Raw genomic sequence first — 25,000 nt, forward strand, 5'->3', positions numbered from 1 at the left:
CTGCTCCCGCCCTCCTCCTCTGCCCCAACCACCCCAGCCATCACCAAGGAAACCAAGAAACAGAGCCCAGGACATAGGGATACTCTGGCCCTTCTGCTGCCAACTAAAGACACACCACGACCTAGGCGCAGGAGCTCAGAGCGAGATACATTATTACAAAGGGATTATGAAAGAGAGGCACCCAGAATTGACCGCAGCCAGGTTGGTATTTTGTTTTAGCTAAATATTTTTAATCATGATATTACTGCTCTTTGATAGTAATATAAAGCAGTCTTATGGGCACTTTTCTTATTTGAAGGGGCACTATGCAACTTTTCCTATTTTTCTCCATGGATCTTATTGCTTTGCCGGGAATGAAGTCTGTTTGCTTTGATAAATACAAATAAGACAAAATTCTGTAAAGTAACAATATCTTTATGGAGACAAGGTAGATCCCCAAGGAAAAAGTCACTTAATACACCTCTTAAGTTAGTGATTTTGGTTTTCTGCAGTTTGTTTGGATTAGAAGTTAAATATTTATGTAAAGAATGGTCACCCCTCAAGTGAATGCCCTGACCATAGTGACGTTACATCTTACCCTCTTGGCCCACAGCACACTTTCCGCATCTGTAGGTGGACTTAGAGGAAGGAGGAAAAAAACAGAATTCAGTGTGCCTGCATGCATGTCACTGTCCAAAAATAAAAAATACTACTACAATACTACTACTACTATATACTAATACTACTAATACCAGATTTCACTTATGCAAATACAATAACACAACAATATTTTTTAAATCCTGCCATTTGAAAATAATAATAATGATATTATTAATTTTGGATATATTGTTCAAATTCAAACAATTAAATGACTGCAAAATATAGATGGATAATGTGTAGAGTATTCCACTGCATTCTACTACTCTGGGGAATGAAAAGTAGGATAAAGAGAGCGAGAGACGGTGCAGCTGAAATGTTGCGCTGTATATAGGCCAATTTATAAATATGCTACCCTTGGTACTGGATGAGTTTTCTGCCCTTCTTTAGACCAGTTAGAGCTGTAGTCACATCTGCTTGATCACCCTTAGTGTGTTTTGGACTAACTGGATGTTTACGTATGGCTTCAGGTGGTGAGTAAACTAGTCCAGATCCGAGAGGGTATCAGTAAGGCTAACTCCATGTTGGATGACCTGGTAAAAAAGAATGATGTCCCAGCTAATGTGGAGCGGCTTGCTCTTCTCATTGAAGACCTTAAAGAGCAGGAGAGGTCTTATCTACGCTTCCTACAGAAGATGCTGGTCAGTCTTATTATATTATCTTATTTATTCAAACTTTAAAGTATGATTTAGAAAAGATGTATAATTGCAAAACTGGGGGATGGCATGTATTCAGATGAAATTACATATTCTAATTTACCTGTTGATATTTGTGTATTTTATGTGAAGGCCCGGGAGACAGATGATGACGAGGTGGGGACCCTGGACTCTGCTGTGGGCTCAGGTTCTTTGGCAGAGAGCACCTCTCTAAACATTGAAGTGCGATCTACAGATGGCCTCAATGCCATGGTATGTATGGCCCCCAAATTAAAAACTTTTAAAGTACACAGTTAGTAAATTGCCTTAAAAACACAGTACATTAATGTTTGCTTTAGTGATGTTATTCTGTTGCAACAACAACATCAAATGCCCCCTTTAACAAACCTAGTATTATTGATGGCAAAGATCCTGCCATATACTTGATTTAGATCTCGTGTTAGTTGGACAGCCAAATCTTTTCTTTGGTGGTACTTGTGTGAAAGGTTTGAAAGCCACTGACCTAAACTTTTTTATTTTTACAATTATAATGCAAGTAACATAATGATTCGTTTGACTCTCCTTGGACTACAATGTGCAAATTGGCATTTTTGTTTTAAATCAATTGGCATTTTTGTGTAAATCCAATTCTTTTATGGTCATGTTTTAGAATTGTCACTATCAAAAAATGAAGAACAATATTCAAACATGAGTTTTCTTCAGCATTTGTTGTAAATGTAGTGTTTCTTTTACTCTTGTGACCATGGGTATTACAGGGTGCTAGGGCAGAGGCGGTGCCAGCTGACCAGAAGGAAGAGCTGGAGAACTTGCGTAAGCAGCATGAACTGCTGAAGAAGATGCTGGAGCAGCAGGAGCAGCTCCGGGCCCTGCAGGGTCGACAGGAAGCTCTGATGGCAATGCAGCACAGTGCAGAGCAAGCACTGGCTGTCATGGAGGACACTGGTGAGATAAACTGCTGTGATATATAGTATAAATTGCAAACCATGGAAGTATATGTATTTTACTATCAGTATCACATACATCTCTGTTAACGTTTCTATGTAAAACTATTTTGTGTGTTATATTTGACCTGAATAAGTTTCTTTGTTTTACAGTTGTAACTGAAACCACAGGCAGTGTTTCTGGTATAAGCATCACTTCAGAACTAAATGATGAGTTGAATGACTTGATTCAGCGTTTTCACAACCAGCTAAAGGACTCACGGGTACAGTGCCTGAAGTTACTGTCTACGTTGACATATATATTTTGAAATCACTTCTTTATAAAAATAGAGGATTTATACTTCTGTATCTAAAAACTGCCTTGTTTTTGTTCAGTCCAAAGCAGTACCAGACAACCGTCGTCAAGCAGAGAGCCTGTCCTTGTCCAGAGAGGTGAGCTGGTCGCACTCCTCTCAGGCTGCAGGCCCAACTCATAGACCCCTCCTTCACTCTGGCTCTGGGCCCCACTCCGGTCTGGAGGCTGGTGCCACTGCAGCCTGTGCCAAACTCACAAAACTCCAAGAACTGCAAGACAAGAAACAAACTATGGACAAGATCCTCCAGGAACTACATTCCCTCAGAGATCAGACACTTAACAATAGCTCCTGTAAGAAAATTACCATTGTATGTAAAATTAATTACTTAATACTTCAAAATATTATACCACAACTTAATTTGGTGTATGGTACTGGACATTCATCTTTAGTTGCTATTTTTGTGTAGATATAATGTGAAAATGTAAATAGAAGCATTTGTTGGTGTAGATATAGATTTTTCTTTCTTTTAATAATAATTCTTTAATAATTAAAATAACTGAATTTCTCTTTGTTTGATTCAGGTCGGGGATTATCGTCTCAGTGCATGGCAGGCTCTCTGGACTGTGCCTCTGTTTTATGTTCTAATGGGGCTTCAGCCTCAACTTCATTCCATCCGACGCTCACCCAACACCAACAACACCAAGACGGCTCAAATTCAACAGACAAGCTTAGGTACAAAGCTTCACGTAGGTTTTGAATAGGCAGATCGGATATCAGCTTACAGCCGACTGGTGTAAACATCCTGCTTGTCCTTGTATAGTCTCACCTGTTAGATCTTGTTTTTTCTATTGTTAGACTAGAGAAAGTTAAAGTAATTATTTTCAGTACGATTTTTTTTGCTGTTACAGGAAGCTAAAGGAAGTGCACAAACGATTGAATGAGTTACGGGAGCTGGTTCAGTACTACGAGCAGACATCTGACATGATGGTGGATGCGGTCAATGTGAAAGAAGACGATGATGAAGAGGAGGATGAAACTGAGGATAGTTCCATGTTAGACACCATGTTTGACTCTGAGCAGGAGAACCGCCAGCCTGTCACAAACATAAGGTACAGTTCATTTATGTAGTGCTAAGGCTTGCATTACAGAGCAAAGGATCAAATTACACTATGAAGCCCACAGAAGGATTATGTAAACGGTATTTGATGTTTCCATGTGATGATCTATGTAGAAATCCTCAGTGCGGAGGGAACTGGTCAGACCTGAACAGCCTGACCAACAGCCGCGGTCTGAGGAGTGCAAACAACCGTGACGGGAGACTGAACACAGAATGTGAGATCAATAACCGGTCAACAGCTAATCTGCGCAGCCTCAACATCCCATCTGCTATAGGTATGTTAGAAAACAAGCTTGTTTAAAGTAATGTTAAAAATAATAAGGGTAATTCAAATGAATTGTAAATGAGAAATGTAGCATAATGAGGTTGATGAGGTTGAAACTACCCATGGACCAGCTAAATAAATATATAATAATACACAAACATACTCTGTAAAGCTATAGGAAACTATAAAACCTTTTAAAATAAAACTTTCTTTGTATTCAGCTTGCCAGTATAACAGGGACAGCTCATTCAACCACATAAAGGATGAAGAGGATGAGGAAGGTCTTGAAGCAGGGGCGCAGGCTGGTGGCAGGGAGAGCGAGGCCTCAGGGTCCAGTCGCCGGAGCAGTTTGGGCAATGATGGAGTGTTTGCTGAGCACCAGACAGCCAAACAGAAGCTGAGGCAGCTACAAGAGCTGGTGGCTATGGTCCAGGTGAGAAGAATCACCAGCAGAATTATATCCAAGTCAAGTCATCCTTGAAAGAAAGAAGGATCTTATTGGGCCATATTTATCATGTTTGAAACTTATGTTTATTTGGTTTTTCAAATATTGTTTTGTTGAAAAAACAAAATAGAATGTGTTTTTGTCACCTTCAGAGTGATGACACGGATGGGACAACAGCAAATGAGGATGAGACATTACGTCAGCAGCCCAACAACACCAGGTCCACTGGGTCTGGAGCCAAACAGAACCCTAGAGACATGGTTCTGTCCAGTCAGGCCAGGTACTGTGGCCCATATTTGTGGTCACACTTAGATACACTATATAGTGTACTCATTCTAAACATTCTTCTGACTAATGCTCTTGATCACACAGAGAAAAACTGTACGAGGAAAAGCTGCGTCAGCAAAAAGAGGAGCTGAAACAGCTCCATGAGGAGCGGCAGAGGCTGATGGAAATCCAGGGCAAAATCCAGGATCTGCAGTGGGCCTGCCCTGATCTACAGGTATGCCTCTCCCATTTCTTCTAGTTTTGCACATATACATTTTTAAATGTTCTGATGATGAGCATTTTATTAATGAGTGGCTCTCTGCTTGCTTTTTCAGTCATCTTTGTCCAGCACAGCGAGTCAGCAGGGCCTTCTAAGAAAGGCCCCAATCGCTATATCCACTCCTGCTGCTGTACAGGTATCTCCGTGTTCTGGAACAAAAAGCAATTCTTCTGGGCTCAAACCCACTCCTCAAGAAGCAGCGACATCTTCAGTCACTGACAATGAGGTGAAAATGCTCAGTCCCACAAATCTGCAGTAGAAATTAAGGCTGTTGTTTCACATGTGTAAAATCCTTGTAGCTCTGGTCTGAGATGCGGCGACACCAGATCCTGCGTGAGGAGCTGAGGCAGCGCAGGAAGCATCTGGAGTGTTTAATGGCTGAACACCAGAGGCGCAGTGGCAACAGTGACTCAACTCACAGGACTGAGGATCAGGATGACATCACCACCTCACTGCCCATCAGCAGAGACGAGAGGTAGCACTTTTGGAGAGTGTTGCATTATCTTACACTTCTGTGCGTAGATATTTAATAACTTTTCTACTTTAGAACAATGGCGACATGGGGTTCAACTCCCTGTAATCTTGATGATGATGAGGTGGATGGGTATCACGGGATGGACGCAGAGGAGGAAGAGGAGCATGAAGGTTCTACAGAGAGCAGCTCAGATGATGACTTCCACATCTACTCCAACAGAAACCAGCGCTCCTACAGCAACAGGAACAATCAAGGGTGGTCAGTGGCACTTATACAATATGCAAAAATTTTAATACTGTGCACTGTGTGCACTATTATGTTTTCTTTTACTTTGTTCTAACTGCATTTGGATAATTTTACAATACTGTTTTTCTTCTAGCAACTTGAAACCTCCCTCAAACTTCTCAAATGGAACTAATGGACATTCATTTAACTCTAAAACCAACACTGAACAGAGCAGAAACTTGAATGAGTCCTCAGGCCAGCAGAGCAGCACAAGGCGCCAAGAGAATCTGCGCTGGGCCTCAGACCTGTCATTCACTGAGGGTTCCTGTCTGTGGCAGGAGCAGATCAGCCAGATGCAGAGACAGCTGGACTTCAGCACCAGTATGTGCCAGACTCTCCTACAGGACCAGCAGGTAGGTTTACATCTCAGATTTAACTGCCTGTATATATTTATATATGTGTACCACTCACTGCCAGGCAGTTAGGGTTTGCAGTTAATTCGGAAATAAACAAATTGTTTGCATATTCTCACATAATACATGTGCCTGGCCATTATAACACCACTTGCACAGTGGTTGTTGTAAAATTACCTTAAAAAGTCGCTTTATGTTACAATGCCATTCACAGCTCTGTACATATCAGTTGATGCAACATGGGTCCTGTCTCTCATCTCCCCCACACAGACACTGTCCTACATGCTGCAGACTTTGCTGACTGGACAGTACAGTGTTCTGCCCAACAATGTGTCCTCACCGCAAGTCCATCTGATCATGCACCAACTCAACCAGTGCTACACCCAACTGGCATGGCAGCAGACTAATGTGCAACGGTCAGGAACTTTACTGGAATATCTTTGTATAATATTATTGTAATATTTGAATACCTTTTAATACTCACTATTATGTTTTGTCTACCTAGGTTAAAACAAGTATTGAATGATCTTCTGCACCAGCAAATGCAAGCGTCCTCTTCGACGGGAGTCTGGCATACTCAGAAGCAGGGTTCTTCTCAGGACTCCTGCTCGGTCTCTCCCGGGGTCTTTCCTCCTTTCTCGTCGAGCCTTCCACCCCCAACCAACAACATGCCAGCAGCTGCACTGTCACCATTCGCTCCTGGTATGACATGCAATTTTAAGGGAAGAGCATATGAGGTCTACATTATTAAATTCTTTGGAATAGAAGACATATTAGATGCAAAAATTAACTATTGGAACTCAAAATTAGATTATTTGAAGGTACACTATGCACATTTCACAATTTACAAGTGTTTTTATCACTCAAAAAACTCTTGAAACACATGCATTCATTCTGTGAGCAGGGTCTCCTCCACCTGGCACTTGACTTGGTGATGTCAACTGCTTGTTTCCATGTACAGTAGATATGTTTAATGCCATATTGTGGAACATTAAAGACAAAGCAACAACATCGTTATAGTATTAACCAGATGACTTCCATCATCATGCAAATAATCCAGTCTAACTTTAGAGCACTTTAAAAACAACACAGTCAGAGTGCTTTATACATATACAGAAAAAAACAAGACAAAAAAATCTAAATAATAAATAAAACAATATTACCAGATGGAAACTTCAGATTTTTTAAATGTATTTCAATACTAGTAATACAATACTAATGTCCCTCTCTTTATTCCACAGGCTTTAACTTGTACCCGCTCTTCCCTCCTCCCTCTATGGGTGATTTTCCTCAGGGTGCTACAGGACACCAGATTTCTGAGCACCAGAAGACCCTCATAGATCCCAACATGTCAATGAAGACAGAGTACATGAGTTTTCCTCCACCACTGCAGCGACCCACACACAACACCTCCACTGACAGAGGGTAATAAGGCATCCATAATGTATTTTAGACTGAATTAGGACTTTTGCATGGAGGTCTAAACTACACTGGGATTATTTGATTTGCTAGTTGTGACTTTTCTAATTGCACACAGTTCAATTAGAGTTTCACAGTTATTCTAGAGTGATCAATTGCTTTTTAAAAATAAATATGCTGGTACATTTTCTGTGTGATCTCCTCAGTGGGTCTGGTTGGCTGAACACTTCATTCACAAACAACTGCGTCCAGCGTCACTCTCCCAAACCAGAGCCCTCCGAATCTCCCTTGTCCTCCCCCATCCCTGTCCACCGCCGCCCCCAGGACTTTGATCGGGTGTCACAGGAAAGCTTCAGCAGCATGCCAGACCCCGCCGACCCCACCACTGTCACCAAGACTTTTAAAACGGGACGAAAGGCGTGTGCGCAAGCTAACCTGGCCTCCAGAAGCAAGACCCCCAGTCAGAAGAGGTGTCGCAGACGAAACAAAATGCACAACAAGAACAGTGAAGGTAAATAAGGATGTGTTCACAAACTGGACAACATTTTTACTAGATTGTTTTTTTTGTAGTTATTTATTTGACAGGAACAATGCACATTAATGAACATTTCTATGAATGCACCAGATTTATTCACAGGGCTAATTTTCATCCATAGTTCCTTAACAGATGTTACAGTGACTTTGTTGTTGTTGCTCAAAAAGCTAATTAATTTAGGAAAACTATTGAACATTTAAATAGGCTTAAGATCACTTTTGAACCACTGATGACACAATCTGGCAACATTTGTTCACTTTCAGGTCAGGACAGTGATAGTGCCAGCAGCACTGCCCCTGTTGTCCAACAGAGGGCAGCCACCTCCCGACAGAAGATCCACAATCAGAGTCTGTTGGAGAAGTTAACCCAGGAGAAGCTGGACAGCAAAACTAAGCAAAACAAACCCAATGACCTCTCCTCAGGTACACCCAACCCTCCCATCAATGCTTATTTGTTCCTATGTTCTTTTTCTAATGTTTGTCTTTAAGTTTACACCATATTTATAATTTCATATGTATTTCCTTCTCATTTGGCTTTATTTCATTTTTTTTATTTATAATTTGTCCCGCTCACAGCGTATGCTTGGAGAACCCCCTTTCTCTCTAACAGAATTGCATGCACAGAAGCACCAGGTAAACCCATCCCAGCATGATTTTATTTTTATTTTTATTTTAAATCTCCCAACCATTTTACATTGTCCTCTGCTTAGATAAATGTTTATAATGAATTAACGAGGAATAATATTGTGCCCTAGATGCCAGCAGTGACTTCTCCCTGTTTGAGGCGCTAAGAGAGACCATTTACTCGGAGGTGGCAGCCCTGATATCACAGAATGAGTCTAGACCACACTTTCTCATCGAGCTGTTCCACGAGCTGCAGCTGCTTAATACCGACTACTTGCGGCAGAGGGCACTCTACTCACTTCAGGCAAGGCTTGTAGGAAAATTAGAATGAAAGATTTGTGGGATACTAAAAATTTATTTTCATGGCTACTTATATACACTTTCTGATATATGCATACTTTAGTTGCAAAAATAGTTGCAATTGATCTGTATAAATGACGCTATCATTTAAAACTTCAAACTGTTAAATATTTGATTTACTATATGGTTGATTACACTATTATGGTATGTGCGTGTATAGTAGATACAGTTGCTGGGTATATTCCTGGAGTTCATAGTAAAAAAGTAGTCAAAACCTGAAACTGAAAAACATTAACTTTATTAATTTCCCTTACTGCTTTTGGGTCACATTAATTAATGCCAAATAATTTGCTTGTACAAATCTCCCTGGTAGTTCCATAAATTTTGCTTCAGATAGACACCACAATTTGTCAAGATTTTGCCCTGTACATGTCAGTCTCATTAGTTAATGCCCTACTATACCATGCTACTATAATGCAGTTTTAGTTGTAGTGTTTCGTCTTATCCTTATTTCTTGTATAGGACATAGTGACTCGACACCTGACAGAGAAGAGTGCAGTGGAGCCTGTCTTTGGTCCTGTGGTGTGGACTGCTGGCTCTCAGTCTGAGCTCACTCCCAGTGAAAGTGTGGCCACCAGTGATGCTGTAAGACTCCAATGGGGCTGTGCATTTTATGGAATTTTAATCAAGATAATTTCATTCCTCTCTATTAAAGCATGTGGTTTGGATCAGTGGACAGACCTGTGAGGAAGAAATTTGACAATTTCTATGTTTTAAATTACAATTATTAAAAGGTATCTTGTTTATGTAGACAGAGACAAGCACATCCAAGATTGTTGAGCCCACATGCTAGGTCTCAGCAGATCTGCTTTTTCAGAAATTAATACTGAAAACCATTTGTTTTAATAAGATAAAATAAAATAGAGGAATAGAGGGGAAAAAATAATGAAGTGTCCAGCATTCAGTTACTCCTCCCTTCACTTCATTGTCTTTGAATTATCCCCACCTCCTAGACTTTTTATGAAGCCTGTCTGTTAAAATTGACCCTGTATAATATCTCTGGTGCCAGATCACACGTGCACTTTGTTTAAGACTGGAATTATGTTAATTGGGATCTAATGCTGTTGTTTTTCAGTGACAAATACTTTTTTATTTCTTGATTTTTTTTTTTTCTACATTTCAGGAGGTGGTGGAGAAGAATTTGCGTTTGGCACAGAGCAGGAAGAGGGAAGATGCAGAGTCAGTGGGCAATGATAGTGTGATGTCCACTTCATCAAACCTGGAGCCCTTTGCCAATGATGACCTAGGTATATTACTGAATTACTGACACATGCAGCATTATCTGTAACACTTCTGGAAGTAGGACATAAAGATAGAGAACATGCTACTATATTCAGTTTTCAAACATTTCTATACAGATGCCAAAATGCCTACAAAATGAAACAATAAATGTATATATTTGTTGGAATCATCTTCATTCTGGTAGCAGCTGGATCTAGCATCTTTCATGTACTAGCATGGAAAATACATGTACCAGTACATTATTTTAAGGTATCCAACACAAAAGCCCAACACATTTTTAAATTACACTTTTAAATTACTTTAAAAGCCCAAATATTGCATAATGTAGAACATTTAAGAACCTTTAGTGTTATGTCCCTCTCTGTTCATACGTTCCATGCGTAGGTGTTTCTTCCTGATTTGAAGATAGATAGACAGACAAATTCTTTCTCACATATATTTCATAAAGGATTTGGCATGGCAAATGTCTTCTGTTGTTATAACAATAAATCCCAATGAAATAAATGTCCTTACAAAATCTTTCAGATCAGGAAGGAAGGCTTGACACCCATGCATAGGTTTATTTTTGTAATTTTATGTTGACATTGCTGCTTTATTCCTTTTTTTGATCAGTCCATACAATTGCCTTCTCTATCAATCCCAGACCCATATCTTAATGAACCAAGCTACACTGTGCATTTTCTTACACTGTTGGAGCCAAATGAGCTGTAACAATTTGAACCTACATAAAATAAAACTTACAGTGTAACTCAATGCTACTGACAATAACCTGCTGCTCTCCATCTTTTTGTTTGCTCTTCTGCTGCTCCAATAGGCAACACTGTGATTCATTTAGACAAGGCTATGGCCAGAATTAGGGAGTATGAGCGCATGAAGCTTAAGGCTGAGTTTAACCCCTGCCATGGCACTGCTGCAGCTGTAGGGGGCGCTGACACTTCACACGCTGAACAGCACCTCACTCACCCTGCTCAAGTGGAAGGTACAGTCTCAATAACAAAACATGCTTAGTTAAAGTGTATATGACAGGTTAGATTGCTCTTTTCTTCCTTAGCAACCATACTGTAAACATGGGCCAAAGTTCACAAAAGGGCCAAAGTTCAAGGCCAGGCCTGGTTAGTACTTGGATGGGAGATTGATGGGAAAATCAGTTGCCTTAGTGGGGCGCCAGTTGCAGAAACTGTCGGTTGTGTTCTTAGGCAAGGCACTTCACCCACATTGCCTAGTATGAAAGTGATGTGTGTGTGAGTGGTGGTGGTGGTCGGAGGGGCCGGTGGGGTAAATTAGCAGCCTTGCTTCTGTCAGTCTGCCACAGGGCAGCTGTGGCTACAATAGTAGCTTACCATTACTGAGTGTGGAGTGAATGAATAATGCTCTGTAAAGAGTCTTTGATTGTCCAGAAAAGTTCTATATAAAACTGATGCATTATTATTTATTATTATTAATTTACACACATACAAGTATAGTAAGAGACACTAGGACCTATTCACAGCTTCCTCTGGTGAAATATTTACATTGTTGGAAAGGTCTTAAGACACTGATTATCTATGTGTAACCTGCTGTCCTCTGATCTGAAGGTAGGCTGTTCAAATCCCACTCTCAACATAAAAAAAACTTAATTGATGAGCGGTCACATCCACTGATCCACAGGTTGGTGGTGCAATTCTAGCTCTCAATTTTAGCTGCTGTTGTTGTGTCCTTGGGCAAGACACTTAACCCACCTTGCCCCTAATATCTGTGTGAATGTGTGTGCAAGTGGGTGAGTGGTTCCTTGTTGTAAAGCGCTTTGAGCCTTTAAGGTGGAAAAGCGCCATATAAAATGTGATCATTTACTTTTATTTTAGCACAACTCGACTAATTTCCAATACATAATGGAGCAGGAAGTGCAGCTAGTATTCTGTAACTGTTAAAAATAAATAAATAAATTTGCTACTTGACCTATGTAAAACTATGATCAATTTAAAAGACATGAAAACCTGTCATATGCATGTCAAGTTAAAGAAGCTGTTATGTACCAGCTCATGTGTTTGTACTGCTGCAAACACACTGAAGTAACTGGATTGTATCTTGTGTATACAGGAGCTGCAGCTGCTGCACTAAACTGTCCGCAGATTGACACTCAGCCATTAGACCGTCAAATCAAAGCCATCATGACACAAGTGATCCCTTTCCTCAAGGTAAGACCACACTGACAAGAACTCTAAATTACATAATTGAAGGTAATATTTCTGCCACTCAGGTACATGTATTGTACTAGGAGTGGATAGAATCAGTCAAATGGGTCTTTGGGATGAGAAAAATAACAAAGCCATTTACATTTACTTTTTCCTTTCTCCTGTGTCTTCCATAAATAAAACCTTGTGTGTGCCTTGATCCCCAGGAGAACATGGATGAAGTGTGCTCTGTGCAGCTGCTCACCTCTGTGCGACGTATGGTCCTCACACTAACCCAGCAGAACCACGAGAGCAAGGAGTTTGTGCGGTTCTTTCACCGCCAACTCGGAGGACTTCTGCAGGTCAGAGATGGCAGGTTTAACCTGTGTGTGTTTGTATGTTGTGGAAATTATCTGTAAAATAATACCAAAACATACAAGAAGATGTGTATGTTGATTTGTCTGTGATATCGGTGCAAACATAATAGTTTCTGCTGCAGTGAGCCCAAAGCAATGGGGTAACAACACTTAAAATACTGTCTGAGGTCCAAGCCCTTCCAGTTTGCATTTTGGTGAGTCTGGCTAGCCATTTGGCTTTTCTAGCTCAGAGAGGTAACTCCTTTATATTAGCATGTACACTACAGTACAGGTCAGGATGATCAAACAGAAGACATGTGGAATAAAACCTAAAAAATAATAAAACAATACAAGACAGGTAAATGGAAAACATAAAGGTGCCTATAGCCTTCCTTTTAGACTAAAGTATTAGACAAAGAACAGTGTGGCTTTACTTCTCTTCTCTACTACTTTCACTTCTTACAGTGTATAACTGAAAAAACACATAATACTCAAATTTCCACTAAGTGTGCAATGGCCAAGATACTATCTTAAAATATGTGCATAAAATATTTTTTAAGGAACTTTTTTTTTGTCCACTATCTAATACAAGGGAACTGTGAAGCTTCTGGGCATGTGAAACATACCGTATTTTCCGGGCTATTAGACACGCTCTTAAGCCTCTAACCCCATCAAAAATCAACCATGTGCCCCGCAATCCAGAGCACCCTATACACGAATCCACTTGGGTGTCCCATCACGACTTCAGTACACCACCAAACCGCACCACCCGCAGCGCACGCAAACATGCACGGAGCAGACAGCGACTGCACAGCAAAACACACCTGTAGCCACATTCATCACTCCACGCCTATGAGGAACGGAACGGAGTCACTGCGAACACACCAACAATCCAGCGGTCCCACACAGCATCCTCCCTACATGTCACAACTGAACAAAGCCCAGAGTCACCGTGAACACGCCAAACAAAGTCCGACTGACCCACCTAAATGTTGTGTTTCGTTTAAAGTCATGTGCGGTTTATTTGTGAAAAAAGTTTGAAAATAGACCATTTAATGACAGTGCGTTTTATAATCCAGAGCGCCTAATAGCCCGGAAATATGGTAAATGGGAAGCTGTAACCCTCTTGTTTTGATGATATCAAGCTTTCTGGAGTGAATCTGGATGAGTTTCTACTACCCTAAATACATTTTTTTGTCCCAACAAATAATCAATCTACTGTCTATCAGGCCAAAAATAAATAAATAAATAAATAAATAGACAGGCAAAACTGGGCAGGATCTGAAATCAGATTTTCTTCTGTGTAGAGCTTGTTGCCACTTACAGTATAATGAAAGTAGATCAGACAGTATAGGCCTAAACTACAGAGCCACAGCTTCACAAAGAGACCAGAAACAGATTAAGTTTGAATTGGGGTAATAGGCCTTCATTGGATTAAAGTATTGGTTTTCTAGAGATTTTTTGGGGGGGGTTACTGTATCCTATAAATATATCTTAATAATTAAAATATCATTAAATCTGTTTGCCTTGTCCTAGGACTCTCTGAATAAATTTGTGGGGCGGACACTGAAGGAGTGTGGGGAGGACCTCCTAGTGGAGATCTCTGAGGTTCTCTTCAATGAGCTGGCCTTCTTCAAACTCATGCAGAACCTGGACAGCAGCAGTAGCAGCACCACAGGCCCTGCAGCCAAACACAAGAACAGGAGGAAAGAGGACCACACCAACAAAGACAAACATGACTCCAAGGTTAGACGCAGAACACTTTTAACATCCCAGCAGCTGCTCTAACAACTTTGAATTTGTTAGTGAGTGTGGAAAGAAAAAGCAATTTGCAAAGAACATAAAAAGGGCCCTCACCTGACTTTTGTTCTTCTAGTTCAGAAGAAATTACTTTTCTACACAGTTGTAAAAGCAGATATTTGTGGGAAAAAATGACTAATTGATATTGCCTATGCATTGTAAAAGGAATTTTGTTGGAGAAGAACCATAAGGAATTGTCACAAATAGACAATTTTATCCAATGCTCAGAACCACGTGGAATGTCTAATGTTGAACCATGACAAACAATTGGATGATTGTCTGTTTTTTGTTTTACAAATTCAACTATCAATTTTAAAAAATTTTTAGGAAAATGCAAATGTTGATACGGACAAACCAGCAGTTCTGGACTACTCTGATGAAGACAAGGTACCCCATTTTAACAGTTTTAGTAGTGATGAAATAAAGAGATGCTACTACTTTAACATAACATGATACTGTTTTTCTATTGTGTGACAGGACTATGACGAGGCTGAACAGGAAGGAAAGTCCGCTGTGCGCAATATTCAGGAAAGGTACCTCCAAACTCAACTCAACAACAACCACAACAACATCAGAAGCAGTGAGGTTTCAGAGGCTGAAGAGGAGAGAGCAGGCATGCCTCTATCCATCAGTAAGCACCATTTTAACCATTTTCTAAATCGTATCATTGTACTGTACATATTAAGGTCAATTTATTTTTATGTCTTGGTAAAGGTCTTTCTAAAGCGGAGACCCAGGCCCTGACAAACTATGGCAGTGGTGAGGATGAGAACGATGAAGAGGAAGTGGAGGAGTTTGAGGCCGGACCAGTAGATGTGCAGACTTCACTACAGGTCACTGCTGCTGGACACACAGATCCAGAGGTCAGTCCAAACAAGCATATAACACGAAAAAGGTCTGCTGTCAAGACCTCATTTACATGCTTGAAATACTAGTGGCCAGGGCTTAAAAACTTTGAATTTTTCTCACTACTTGCCAGATTTTTGATACAGGAAGTTGAACCTGTTTCTGTAATAATAATCTGTAATGAAGGGAATCGTGTGGAAATTATTTATTCATAAAATATAATTATCTTGTGTTCAAACTTGTTTTCAAATAGAAGAAAAAATGTTCTGCACCAGTTTTTTTTTTTTTTTACATTGATTTTGGCAGTTTTTATCATACCTTTTAACAATACCTAAGACTGAAGAAGATGAGTTGAAATGCTGATTAAAAAATATTCTGAAAAGACACAGTTTTTAAAATAGTTTTGTTTTACCACATTGTTTAATTTCATCACTGAGTCCATTCCATACACTTACTCCATAAACTGTTACACATCAGATTTTGATGGTTGTTCATACAGAAGGCTGCTTTAGCTGAAATTTGCCCCTCAAATTATAACTGATGGATTAATTCATTGATTGATTAGTTAATTTATGTATAATTGAATTTACCAACTATTGATGATGCCACAAATTGTGTAAAGTAGCCTGCAAATATTAAAATATTTCTTTTTAGTCATTATATTGTTATTGAACATGAATGTTTTATTATTTATCTTTTTAAGAAAATGACAGTAACTGACACCAAAGCCGAACAGAACCCATCAAACCTGCAGCAAGAAGATGGTGAGCAACTCTTCTTTCTTTGGGACTACAGAATAACATCGGAATGATTCTTTCAGTCTGATTCTTTTTTTTTTTTTCAGCTTTGGTTCACAGTGTCTCCCCAGTGAAGTCCAGTGAGGAGGCCGTTCCAGAGGAGAACCCAGCACAAGAGGAGGGGTGTAAACCAGACACTGTCCCTGCGTCAGAGGAATCCAACCCTGCCGATCACAGTGAGAATGTCCTCAAAGGCCCCACCAGCTCCAGTAGTCCGGATACAGACTCCCCTGTCATGATCAGCGTGGATGTGAGTACAACTAGGACCACATAGGAGCTGATCTCAAAGGATTACCTGTTCAGCTATTCTTTAGGAAATCAAATGTTTCTTTAATATTAGGGTGTGGTCTCTGAAAAAAATCAAGGCTAAAGCTTCTCAAGAAAGATAGCAGTGAAAGAACATAACTTTATTCCTTGTAACAGGAGGTGGGCAGCGGCAGCACCAGCCAGAAATCAGATGAAGATGACTTTGTGAAGGTGGATGACTTGCCTCTGCAGCTTACTGTTATGTGTGAGGTAGGAGCTTTTTCATCCCTCATCACTAATATGGACAAAATAACAATGGAATTTTAATCCAGTGTGACTAAACTGCGTGTGCGTGTGCGTTTGTGTGTGTGTGTGAGACAGGAGGAGCTACAGAAGAGGATAGTGGAGGAACAGCAGAATAACAACCTTTCTGCAGAGATCCTGAATGGGAACGCAGAGGGTCTGACTGGGCTGGTGGGCAATGATCAGGCACTCAAGGAACCCGGTATGTCTTTTTTTATACATATATATTACTGCTGCAAAACAAGCTTTTCTCTTTAATCAGTTGCAATTAGATACAACTATTCTGATCTGTACACATAAATTATATCTGTGGGCTTACCGTCTTTGTTATCTTAAATTTACTCTGTGTAATGCTTCTGGAGGAGGTTCCACCCCCTGCATTTAGCCAGTTACATTTCTCAAAAATACCTTGAAATACATGCGTTGTAAGAAGGGACACATGTCCATACATCTCACCTGTAACTTAACCCGGTGGTTTCTTCTGCTTGTCTCCATGGAGATTGACAAATTTTATGCAAATTATCTAAAATTCCAGGTCAATCAATAACATCTCTATGGAGACAAGAAAGTGGTGTATACTCCTCCAAAAAGGTTACATAATGCACCATTTGGGTAGTTAATTTTTTGTGTGTATTATTATTATGTGTATTACCTTAATCAATTTGTTACTGTCAGGGTTACTCTACTGATACTTTGCAGTTGATGTCATCAACATTCTATGGGGGATTGATACTAGCTATAAGCACTGCTCTGTCAGAGGCTTTGTTAAACTTTATTCTGAGCTTTATTTTAACACAGTCCGTCTTGGAAAGAACCAACTTAGTTGGACCTTTAGCAGGTGAGCAGATTGTCCTATTAAACAAGTCTCTCTCAAATAACTTTACAGTCACAAGCTAGCTAGCATCAGCCAAAGGTTTTTCAGTTATTACTTCTCACCTTTTTGTTGAAAATCAAACTCCCAAACAGGACCATGAATGCTTGTATTGTTCACAGGCTCCTGAAAATGTGCTGTTGTGAGTTTCAGACATGTTAAAACCTTTTTTTGGCTGTGTTTGCTAATGTCTGCATTGTGTCTCCAGGGTAACTGGGGAACATTCTATCAATACACATAAATGTAAAACACCCCCAGTGATGTCACTGCAAACTATCAATAAAATTACTGTACATTTGTTTTCATGAGTGAATAAAACATCCTTTCTATACATGGATATTATAAGTATTTTCTTTGTTTTTCAGAAGCTGCCCCAGACCTGTGAAAATCCACTTACAACACTTCTGAGTTTTATCAACACTACTTATCCCCTCAATATGATTTGACTCTTGTTGATTGTAGTTAAAAAGCAATGGTGTGTATGTTTGATCTCATGTTTTAGCACAACCTTGGTTCGGTTCATTCCTGAATGTAATCTCTGCTGCTCATTTGTCAATCCTCTTTTTAATAATAATTTTCCTGATTTGCCTTTGTTCCGTCCTGGGTTCTGGGATCACTTTTTCTTTTTTGTTGTATGTTCCATGTTTTCCGCCTTGCCTTACTGCTGTACAGACCACCTCTGCATCTAATTATTGAGATAATTGTAGAATAGGCGCTTCACATGTTTTTATATCTCAGATTTGATCTCCTTTAAGCCTTTGTTCATACACTGTTAAGTTTTGTTAGTTTCCATGTTATTAAACTCTAATGAATTTTAAATAAATTGTCAAATCTTTAAAATCTGGATGTTGTTATTGCTTCATAACAATAAATAACTGAACTAATATAGTCCATGATTTAAAAACACAGGTTGCATATCTTTAACAGTATTCAAAAAGGTACTACAGTCATAACTGTACCTGCCTGTGGGACTCGTGACGCTACACTGCTTTCTATTTGGATCATTCAGAGAACTAAAATACCAACTTGTAACATGGATCTTGTGCCCAATGTTTTTGTAATTTATTTATACTGTTATCAGTAAAAGCAGTATTTGACTTCAATATATTAACTTCCTATCTGGGGACACACATGGTTCAAATTAAAGAATTTTTTAAATAAAAAATCTAACATGCAGATATTTTAACAATACTTCACAAGAGTTTCTAAATAAAGTGCACATTTTCTCATACAAGGTGGATAGCATTTTTTAAGGTATATCTTCTCAGTAAATAGTAACTAGTAATACATGTGTTGTACAGTATAAGTTTAAACTAGAATGAAGGCTACACATGACATATCAGTTTAGTCTAATATGTATCAACTTCATTTAATAAGTAAAACATTTTCAAATATGTACACAAAATTATTTAAACTCAAATTATTGCGCACGTTGAGAAAGTCCCAATCTTATAAAATCCCAACTTTTATTAACCACTATAAAAACAGGAAGTAGTCACATTTGAGGCGAGTCAGTGTGATCCTATGACATGCAGTTAGCAGGCACAAAATGGTGTCTCAGTAAGTGCTAAACTTTAATATAGGTTCTATAGGACTCACAATTTCTGCTACATCTTAATTAGAAACATTAGAAAACTCATATACATTTTACATATAGTCTTACAAATTACACAATAGTCATAAGATTGTTTAGAAAGCAAAAATAAATCATTGTATCCCTGAATTGTTAGACAACACAAAAAATTCACAATTTGAAAGACTAGAACAAGGTTTGGTTTAGATACATGAGTGTATTTTGTAATCTCAGTACTCATGTGAGCGTTGTAAAGATTATTATTGATTGTAATCTGTTACCATGGCATGCAGGGGTTTGGACAGTCACGAATATAGGACTCAAGGTTACCATTGGATACTTGCATCAGTGTTGTGTAGGTGGTAAGCTGAAAAAAAAAACCAATAACACACAAAATATATTTAAATACTGTTAATTGTATCACATTATAAAGACCAAAAACTGACCTTGTTTAGTACAGGCTTTGTCGATAGAACATCGTATAGTGTTTTTATTGAAATATTCTGCAAAAGAAATCAAAGAAGTGTTTCAAGTTTTCAAAGAAGACAAATATGTTTTCAGAGTACCACCAGGGCTATATCCAAGGAGTACACAAGGGTTAAACAATGGGTAAACCGAGATGACCAAAGGTTATTTAAATGAAAACTAAACTGAAAGGGGATTGTGACATTACTCTGAATGAAAAGGAACAGTATGGGAGATTCAGATTTTAAATTTCATAAAGATGACCTAGGTGTGCCCTCAGATGAGTGTGAACATGTTCAAATTAAATATAATATATTGTTCCGAATGTTCACAATTGTAATGCAGATGTTGTTTCCTTAAATATAAAAAATGTCCCAATTATTTAAGTTATAATTTGTAGTCTTTTGGTTATCAAGACGATTATCCAATCAGAAAGCAGAATGAATCTTACATTAATCTCATTTGGGTTGCCAGTTTCAATGCTGAAATCCAATTGTTTTAAACTTAAAAAAAAAAAAAATTAAAAAGACTCTGGCCTCTGATCTGAATCCTCACTACTCAACACCTGCACCCAATTTTTAATCAGTTGTAGTGCAGGCTCTGAGTGAATTCTGGCTATATACAGTTCCTAAACAAACATGAGAACTCAGAATACCACAGTTTTAAAATATTGCTAACATATTTCATTATTTTGCCTATATAAACTGTCCTTACATTCTGTGTGGTCATGTTCATACACGTCATAGCAGGAGTTCTTCGGTCATCTAGAAAAAAGGGGTCCTCCCAGTGGTCATAGTTTGTCTCCAGGACGTACCAGCGACCCAGTTTAACGTTTAATCTACAAAAAAAAAAAAAAAAAACACACACACACACACATTGTAAAAAATACTTGCAAAACATCTTACTATTTAGATATTTACATAGGGTGAGGGTGTAGGTGAGGTAAAACGCTGACTGTAAGTACTTTTTGTTCCAACAAATGGTTGCAAAAGACAAGCACATGATAAGCTGCAGCATTGTGACCAGAACAGAGGAAACCACAAAGGTCAAAATCAAATATTGTTGTAATGGTTATGTATATAACACTGATTTCAGTTATATTATCTCTATATTTCAATATTGAACAATAACTATTATGAGGGTGGCGTAATTTTCATCAAAGGTACACCATGTCGGTTTTTTCTGCATTTATTCAGTTACATGTGTTTTAATTGAAAAAAAAAAAGTCCTCAAATAGATTTAAAAAAATAAATAAATAAAAAATTGTTAGACACATTAAAACACATGCTGTAATGTAGGATCATAGGTCAGATATATTCCACAACCCCGCTCACAGTAAGAATAACATCTCCATGGAAACAATCAGGTGACAGATTTTAGCAAGACAGTTACATAGTGCACCTTTAAATGAAAACACTTCTCACTGCACAGTCCCCAGGTTTTTTTTCCATTTGAGTTGATACTCACTCGAGCAGGTCCAAGCTCAGTTCTCTGGAGCGGGTGATGATGCACCCCTGTCCACTCTGATTCCCTCCCAGTATGAAGTACGCAGGAGCCAGCAGCTTGGTCTGAGCCAGCAGAGATCGGGCATTCTCATAGCTGCAACAGACAGACATTGTTTCCCGATGTTTTATGCAACGTTATAGCATCACTACGTAGCCTGCACTCCTACATTTTTAAAAAGGTGCTGCAAACTGAACCTGGGTTGTACCTCATATCTGAGGATGCAGTTAGGTCATGTTTGTGAAACTCAAACTCAAAATCTTACATACTGTTCCTTTAAATAGAAATACCTGGTTGCATTTTCCAGAACAGATCGGGTGAGGAAGCTCATCCACATCCCATCTCTCTGACCCAGAATCCACTCTAGGATGCCTGCAAAATATTAAAAAATTCCTAAATATAATACCTTTAAAAATGATATGAAAACTTATCTTTCTGTATTGTTCAGAAAATAAGGTCACTGAGGTCACTTCCTCCCGTTCTTCCGATGGGACCCTAAGGTGTTCCCTGGCCAGCTGAAAGACATAGTCCCTCCAGTGAGTCCTGAGTCTTCCCCGGCTACTCTTCCCAGTCTGACATGCCCATAACACCCCCCAGGAGACATCCAGGAGGCATTCGGAACAGATGCCCAAGCCACCTCAGCTGGAGCAGCAGCTCTACTCTGAGCTCCTCACCATATCTCTAAGGGAGTGCCCAGTTCCTCTGCAGAGGAAACTCATTTCGACTGCTTGTATCCGCAATCTTGTCATTTGCACAACATATCAAGAGTAAATACTCTTTATGCTGTTAAAACATACACATACCTTTAACAATACTCACCAATATATCCTCCGTCCAGGCTGAAGCGCTCATTCATAGTCAGACTGAACAAGTGCTGAAAACCAGAAATACCAACATTCAAAACTTTTATGACTTTAACTAGGGCTAAAAGATTGGGGAAAATATCAAACTGTTATTTTTCTGGCCAGATTGAAATATGAACAATGCATTTCAGAACATGTTTGCACAGATCTTAACTACAGTGTTCTACGCAGAATAAAACTGAATATTTTGCTGTGAAGGAAATTATGGATTTAAATATTTCAGCCTTTGCAATTTGCTAACTGTGTCCATTCAAATTGTGATTTTGATTTGCCTGTGGTAATCTTGCAGTCCTAACCTAAACAGCCATACTTCATAATCCTCCATTACTCACCGGCCTGATGCCCGTCAGCATGCCCACATATCCTGCAAAGTTGGTGGATTTGAATACAGTTTTGTTGTTCCTCCTGAAGTCCAGGTTGACCACTAGAGGCTTGAGCTTCTCACTCATGATCCAGGACTTGTTCTTCAAGTCCCAGCTGACAGGAGACATGGAAAGCATTACTTAAGTCTTATATTTGATAAGAGCAGAGAAACATCAGAGACACTTGTGACGGGATGTTCTTACCCCATAAATAATCCAAAATCCAGATTTCGACCATGGAGGAGGTTCCCTGGAGAAGACAGGATTTAAGATGTTGCGTCACCTAACAAACTGGTTAAAGTCATCTAGGAGTTCTAATGCACATATACAGCATCATCCAGGCAGTATCCATAGCAAAGGAGAAATTCAGTTCTGGCCCCTGATGGGTCCTTTCACACCTCTGAGCATACAGGCTGTCATTATAGTTTTCTTTGTTTTGATTTAGGCCTGAGTGTGGAGTTGCAAATAAGAGAGAGATGATGTCGGAGCCATCCATTTCTGTTTGATCAAAAATCTTTTGTCTAGTTGACAGAATTTAATTTCTCCTTTCCTATCTTTTACAATTTCCAAATCAGAATCCTGCATGTAGTTGTGTCTTCATACATAGTAATCCAGAAAGGGCTTCTCTGTGATTAAAGTCCATAAAAAGGTCCAAAACATCTAACCAATCATTTGAATTACAGTTCAGGTGTTAAAAACATAGTGTTACAACCAGCAAAACCTTTAACTGAAATACATTTTTAATTTGTCAGTAGTAGCTCAGTGATTAGAGTGCTTGTCCCTGCTTGGACTTGTGCATGCTGGCTGTGTATGAACTGGTATTACCTCTACTTGCAAAAAACATTACCCACCTTTGGAATCTTCTGCTACCACAGAAGTGCACACAGTGAAGACCTCGTAGAAGATGTTGAATAAAGTGATCTCCCCTGAAAAAAAAAAAAATCTAACTAAATAAAATGTGCCTTTAACACAAAGAAGCTAGCCAACATTACCAAGTGGAATGCCCGAGTCTGAAGCTATTCCTTTGATCTCATCCCTGAATGGGTTGGGCAGCGTATTCAGCATCAAAGGCTGACAAAAAATATACATAAATTTAAAAAATTAAATGTTCAATGTACGTATTTTGTTTTTCTTTTGTTTTTGTTTTTTTTTAAAGAAGACTCACCAAACTTATATCCACCAACTCAATCAGTCTTCCACTGGGCACAAAGGCCTTAGCCAGGTCTCTAACTGCTTGAATCATGTCGTCCAGCTTAATGAACAAAGTAAAAATAAATAAATACATAAATAAGAAAGTAGAATTATTTGTGAAATATTAAAATAGAGCTTGAAATGTACTCACATCCTTTTTCTTGTCTTTGATCACAGATGTCCATCTCTTGTGGGGTGGTAGGTCCAAGTCGATAGTGTACCAGCTGACAGTGCTCCTAAAACTGGTATGGAGCAGAACCAGTAAAACACATTATCAATACATTAGTACTGTACTGGAGTCATTTGCACATTTATCTGTTTTCTTCCGCTTATCTGGTGGCCTAAGCAGGGACTCCGAGACTTCCCTCACCCTAGACACTTCCTCCAACTCCTACAAGGAACCCCAAGGTGTTCCCAAACCAGCCAAGAGACATTCATGATTCAAGCGTGTCCAGGAACACACCGAAGATACCTGGAACAGCCACCTCAGCAGTGGCTCTAATCTTATGCTGCATTCAGACAGCTGCATCAGAACTGCACAAAACGCCTCTAGTAGGATTTGTATTTGCGGGCAGACACTTGAAACTCGTTGAGGCCTAAAGTTACATTTTTTTAACTCTTAATTTATCTAAACACACCCGTGTTTAACGATGCATTATAGTATTTAATATTAGTTTTAAATGTGCATTTTTATTACGTTATTTGGCCTTATGTGATAGTATGTATTTTTTTCTATGAATTTACTAAACTAACTGGCTGTAAAACTGGTCTATAGTCTGTTGGAACTTACTGGAACTTATTCCATATTCTTTTAATTTTCCTACGTCGTTATGAAAAATCTTTACGAACTTCAGTGATCTTCAGTAGTGTCATAACATAGAACAGGCATTACAAAACATCCAGTGACTCAGCCGAAGGTTTCTTTTCACCTCTAGTGATTAAAAATAAAAACTTACGTGGGTCCTTTTGGTGGATACATGTCTGTCCGACAATCTTCTGTGTACTGCAATTAAACAGCATAAATGACATATACATGATCATTAATAACAGGATCACGATGTTCCCTCAAATTGTCTGTTTATTGAATGATAAGTTCAACTTGATGCACGATGTACTCACTCAATTGTCACTTACCGGTGGTATAAATTGCGTTGTTGTTACAGAAAAAAAAGCAATAAAAACTAATAAACCTAAACGAACCATTTTGACCCACAAACAGACCAAACTCTCGTCCTTAGCGCTGAACTCTGTTGTTGCGGAAGCTGCTCTGTTTACCTCGTGACAGCGCACTCAATTATGGTTCAGAGGAGTAGAGATAGCGAGCCATTACATTTAAAACATTTTCTAAATTATATATTACCATGAAATATATTTAAGTATTTAAATTAATAAATATCTACATACGCATGTGTTTGATTTCAATAATGAAAAAAAACAAAAGAAACAAAAAACACACACATTTTTACGCCAACACCCCTA

The 25,000-nt window shown here is 39.0% G+C and overlaps 2 protein-coding genes across 2 annotated transcripts; one reads left to right on the forward strand and one right to left on the reverse strand.

The window, feature by feature from the left end:
- Positions 1 to 3: 3 nt before the first annotated feature.
- On the forward strand, positions 4 to 18,404 carry pcm1 (pericentriolar material 1; the record flags this gene model as incomplete). The annotated part of the gene is made up of 37 exons (XM_055162318.1): positions 4 to 201; positions 1,107 to 1,277; positions 1,425 to 1,544; positions 2,048 to 2,234; positions 2,387 to 2,496; positions 2,609 to 2,879; positions 3,111 to 3,261; positions 3,438 to 3,638; positions 3,761 to 3,921; positions 4,133 to 4,344; positions 4,509 to 4,636; positions 4,729 to 4,858; positions 4,959 to 5,129; positions 5,203 to 5,378; positions 5,451 to 5,636; positions 5,758 to 6,016; positions 6,287 to 6,432; positions 6,522 to 6,718; positions 7,258 to 7,441; positions 7,642 to 7,946; positions 8,234 to 8,392; positions 8,546 to 8,602; positions 8,725 to 8,897; positions 9,416 to 9,538; positions 10,077 to 10,200; positions 11,010 to 11,174; positions 12,272 to 12,369; positions 12,573 to 12,707; positions 14,238 to 14,447; positions 14,829 to 14,888; positions 14,979 to 15,132; positions 15,216 to 15,364; positions 16,051 to 16,111; positions 16,192 to 16,394; positions 16,568 to 16,660; positions 16,772 to 16,895; positions 17,930 to 18,404. Coding segments are annotated over 37 exons (5,772 nt in total), but the record flags the coding sequence as incomplete, so codon positions are not given.
- Positions 18,405 to 18,903: 499 nt separating this feature from the next.
- asah1b (N-acylsphingosine amidohydrolase (acid ceramidase) 1b) lies at positions 18,904 to 24,813 on the reverse strand. The gene is made up of 14 exons (XM_020932951.2): positions 24,656 to 24,813; positions 24,478 to 24,524; positions 23,673 to 23,763; positions 23,496 to 23,582; positions 23,323 to 23,401; positions 23,182 to 23,256; positions 22,535 to 22,580; positions 22,301 to 22,445; positions 21,925 to 21,979; positions 21,396 to 21,477; positions 21,070 to 21,201; positions 20,317 to 20,440; positions 19,584 to 19,640; positions 18,904 to 19,504 (listed from the first exon to the last, which is right to left on the reverse strand). The coding sequence occupies exons 1-14, from the start codon at positions 24,722 to 24,724 to the stop codon at positions 19,415 to 19,417; spliced, it is 1,179 nt and encodes a 392-aa protein (XP_020788610.1). The 5' UTR covers positions 24,725 to 24,813; the 3' UTR covers positions 18,904 to 19,414.
- Positions 24,814 to 25,000: the final 187 nt, after the last annotated feature.

Source organism: Boleophthalmus pectinirostris, unplaced genomic scaffold (genome assembly GCF_026225935.1).
Source record: "Boleophthalmus pectinirostris isolate CB_2022bp ecotype Guang Dong unplaced genomic scaffold, ASM2622593v1 HiC_scaffold_490, whole genome shotgun sequence".
NCBI classification, from domain to species: Eukaryota; Metazoa; Chordata; class Actinopteri; order Gobiiformes; family Gobiidae; genus Boleophthalmus; species Boleophthalmus pectinirostris.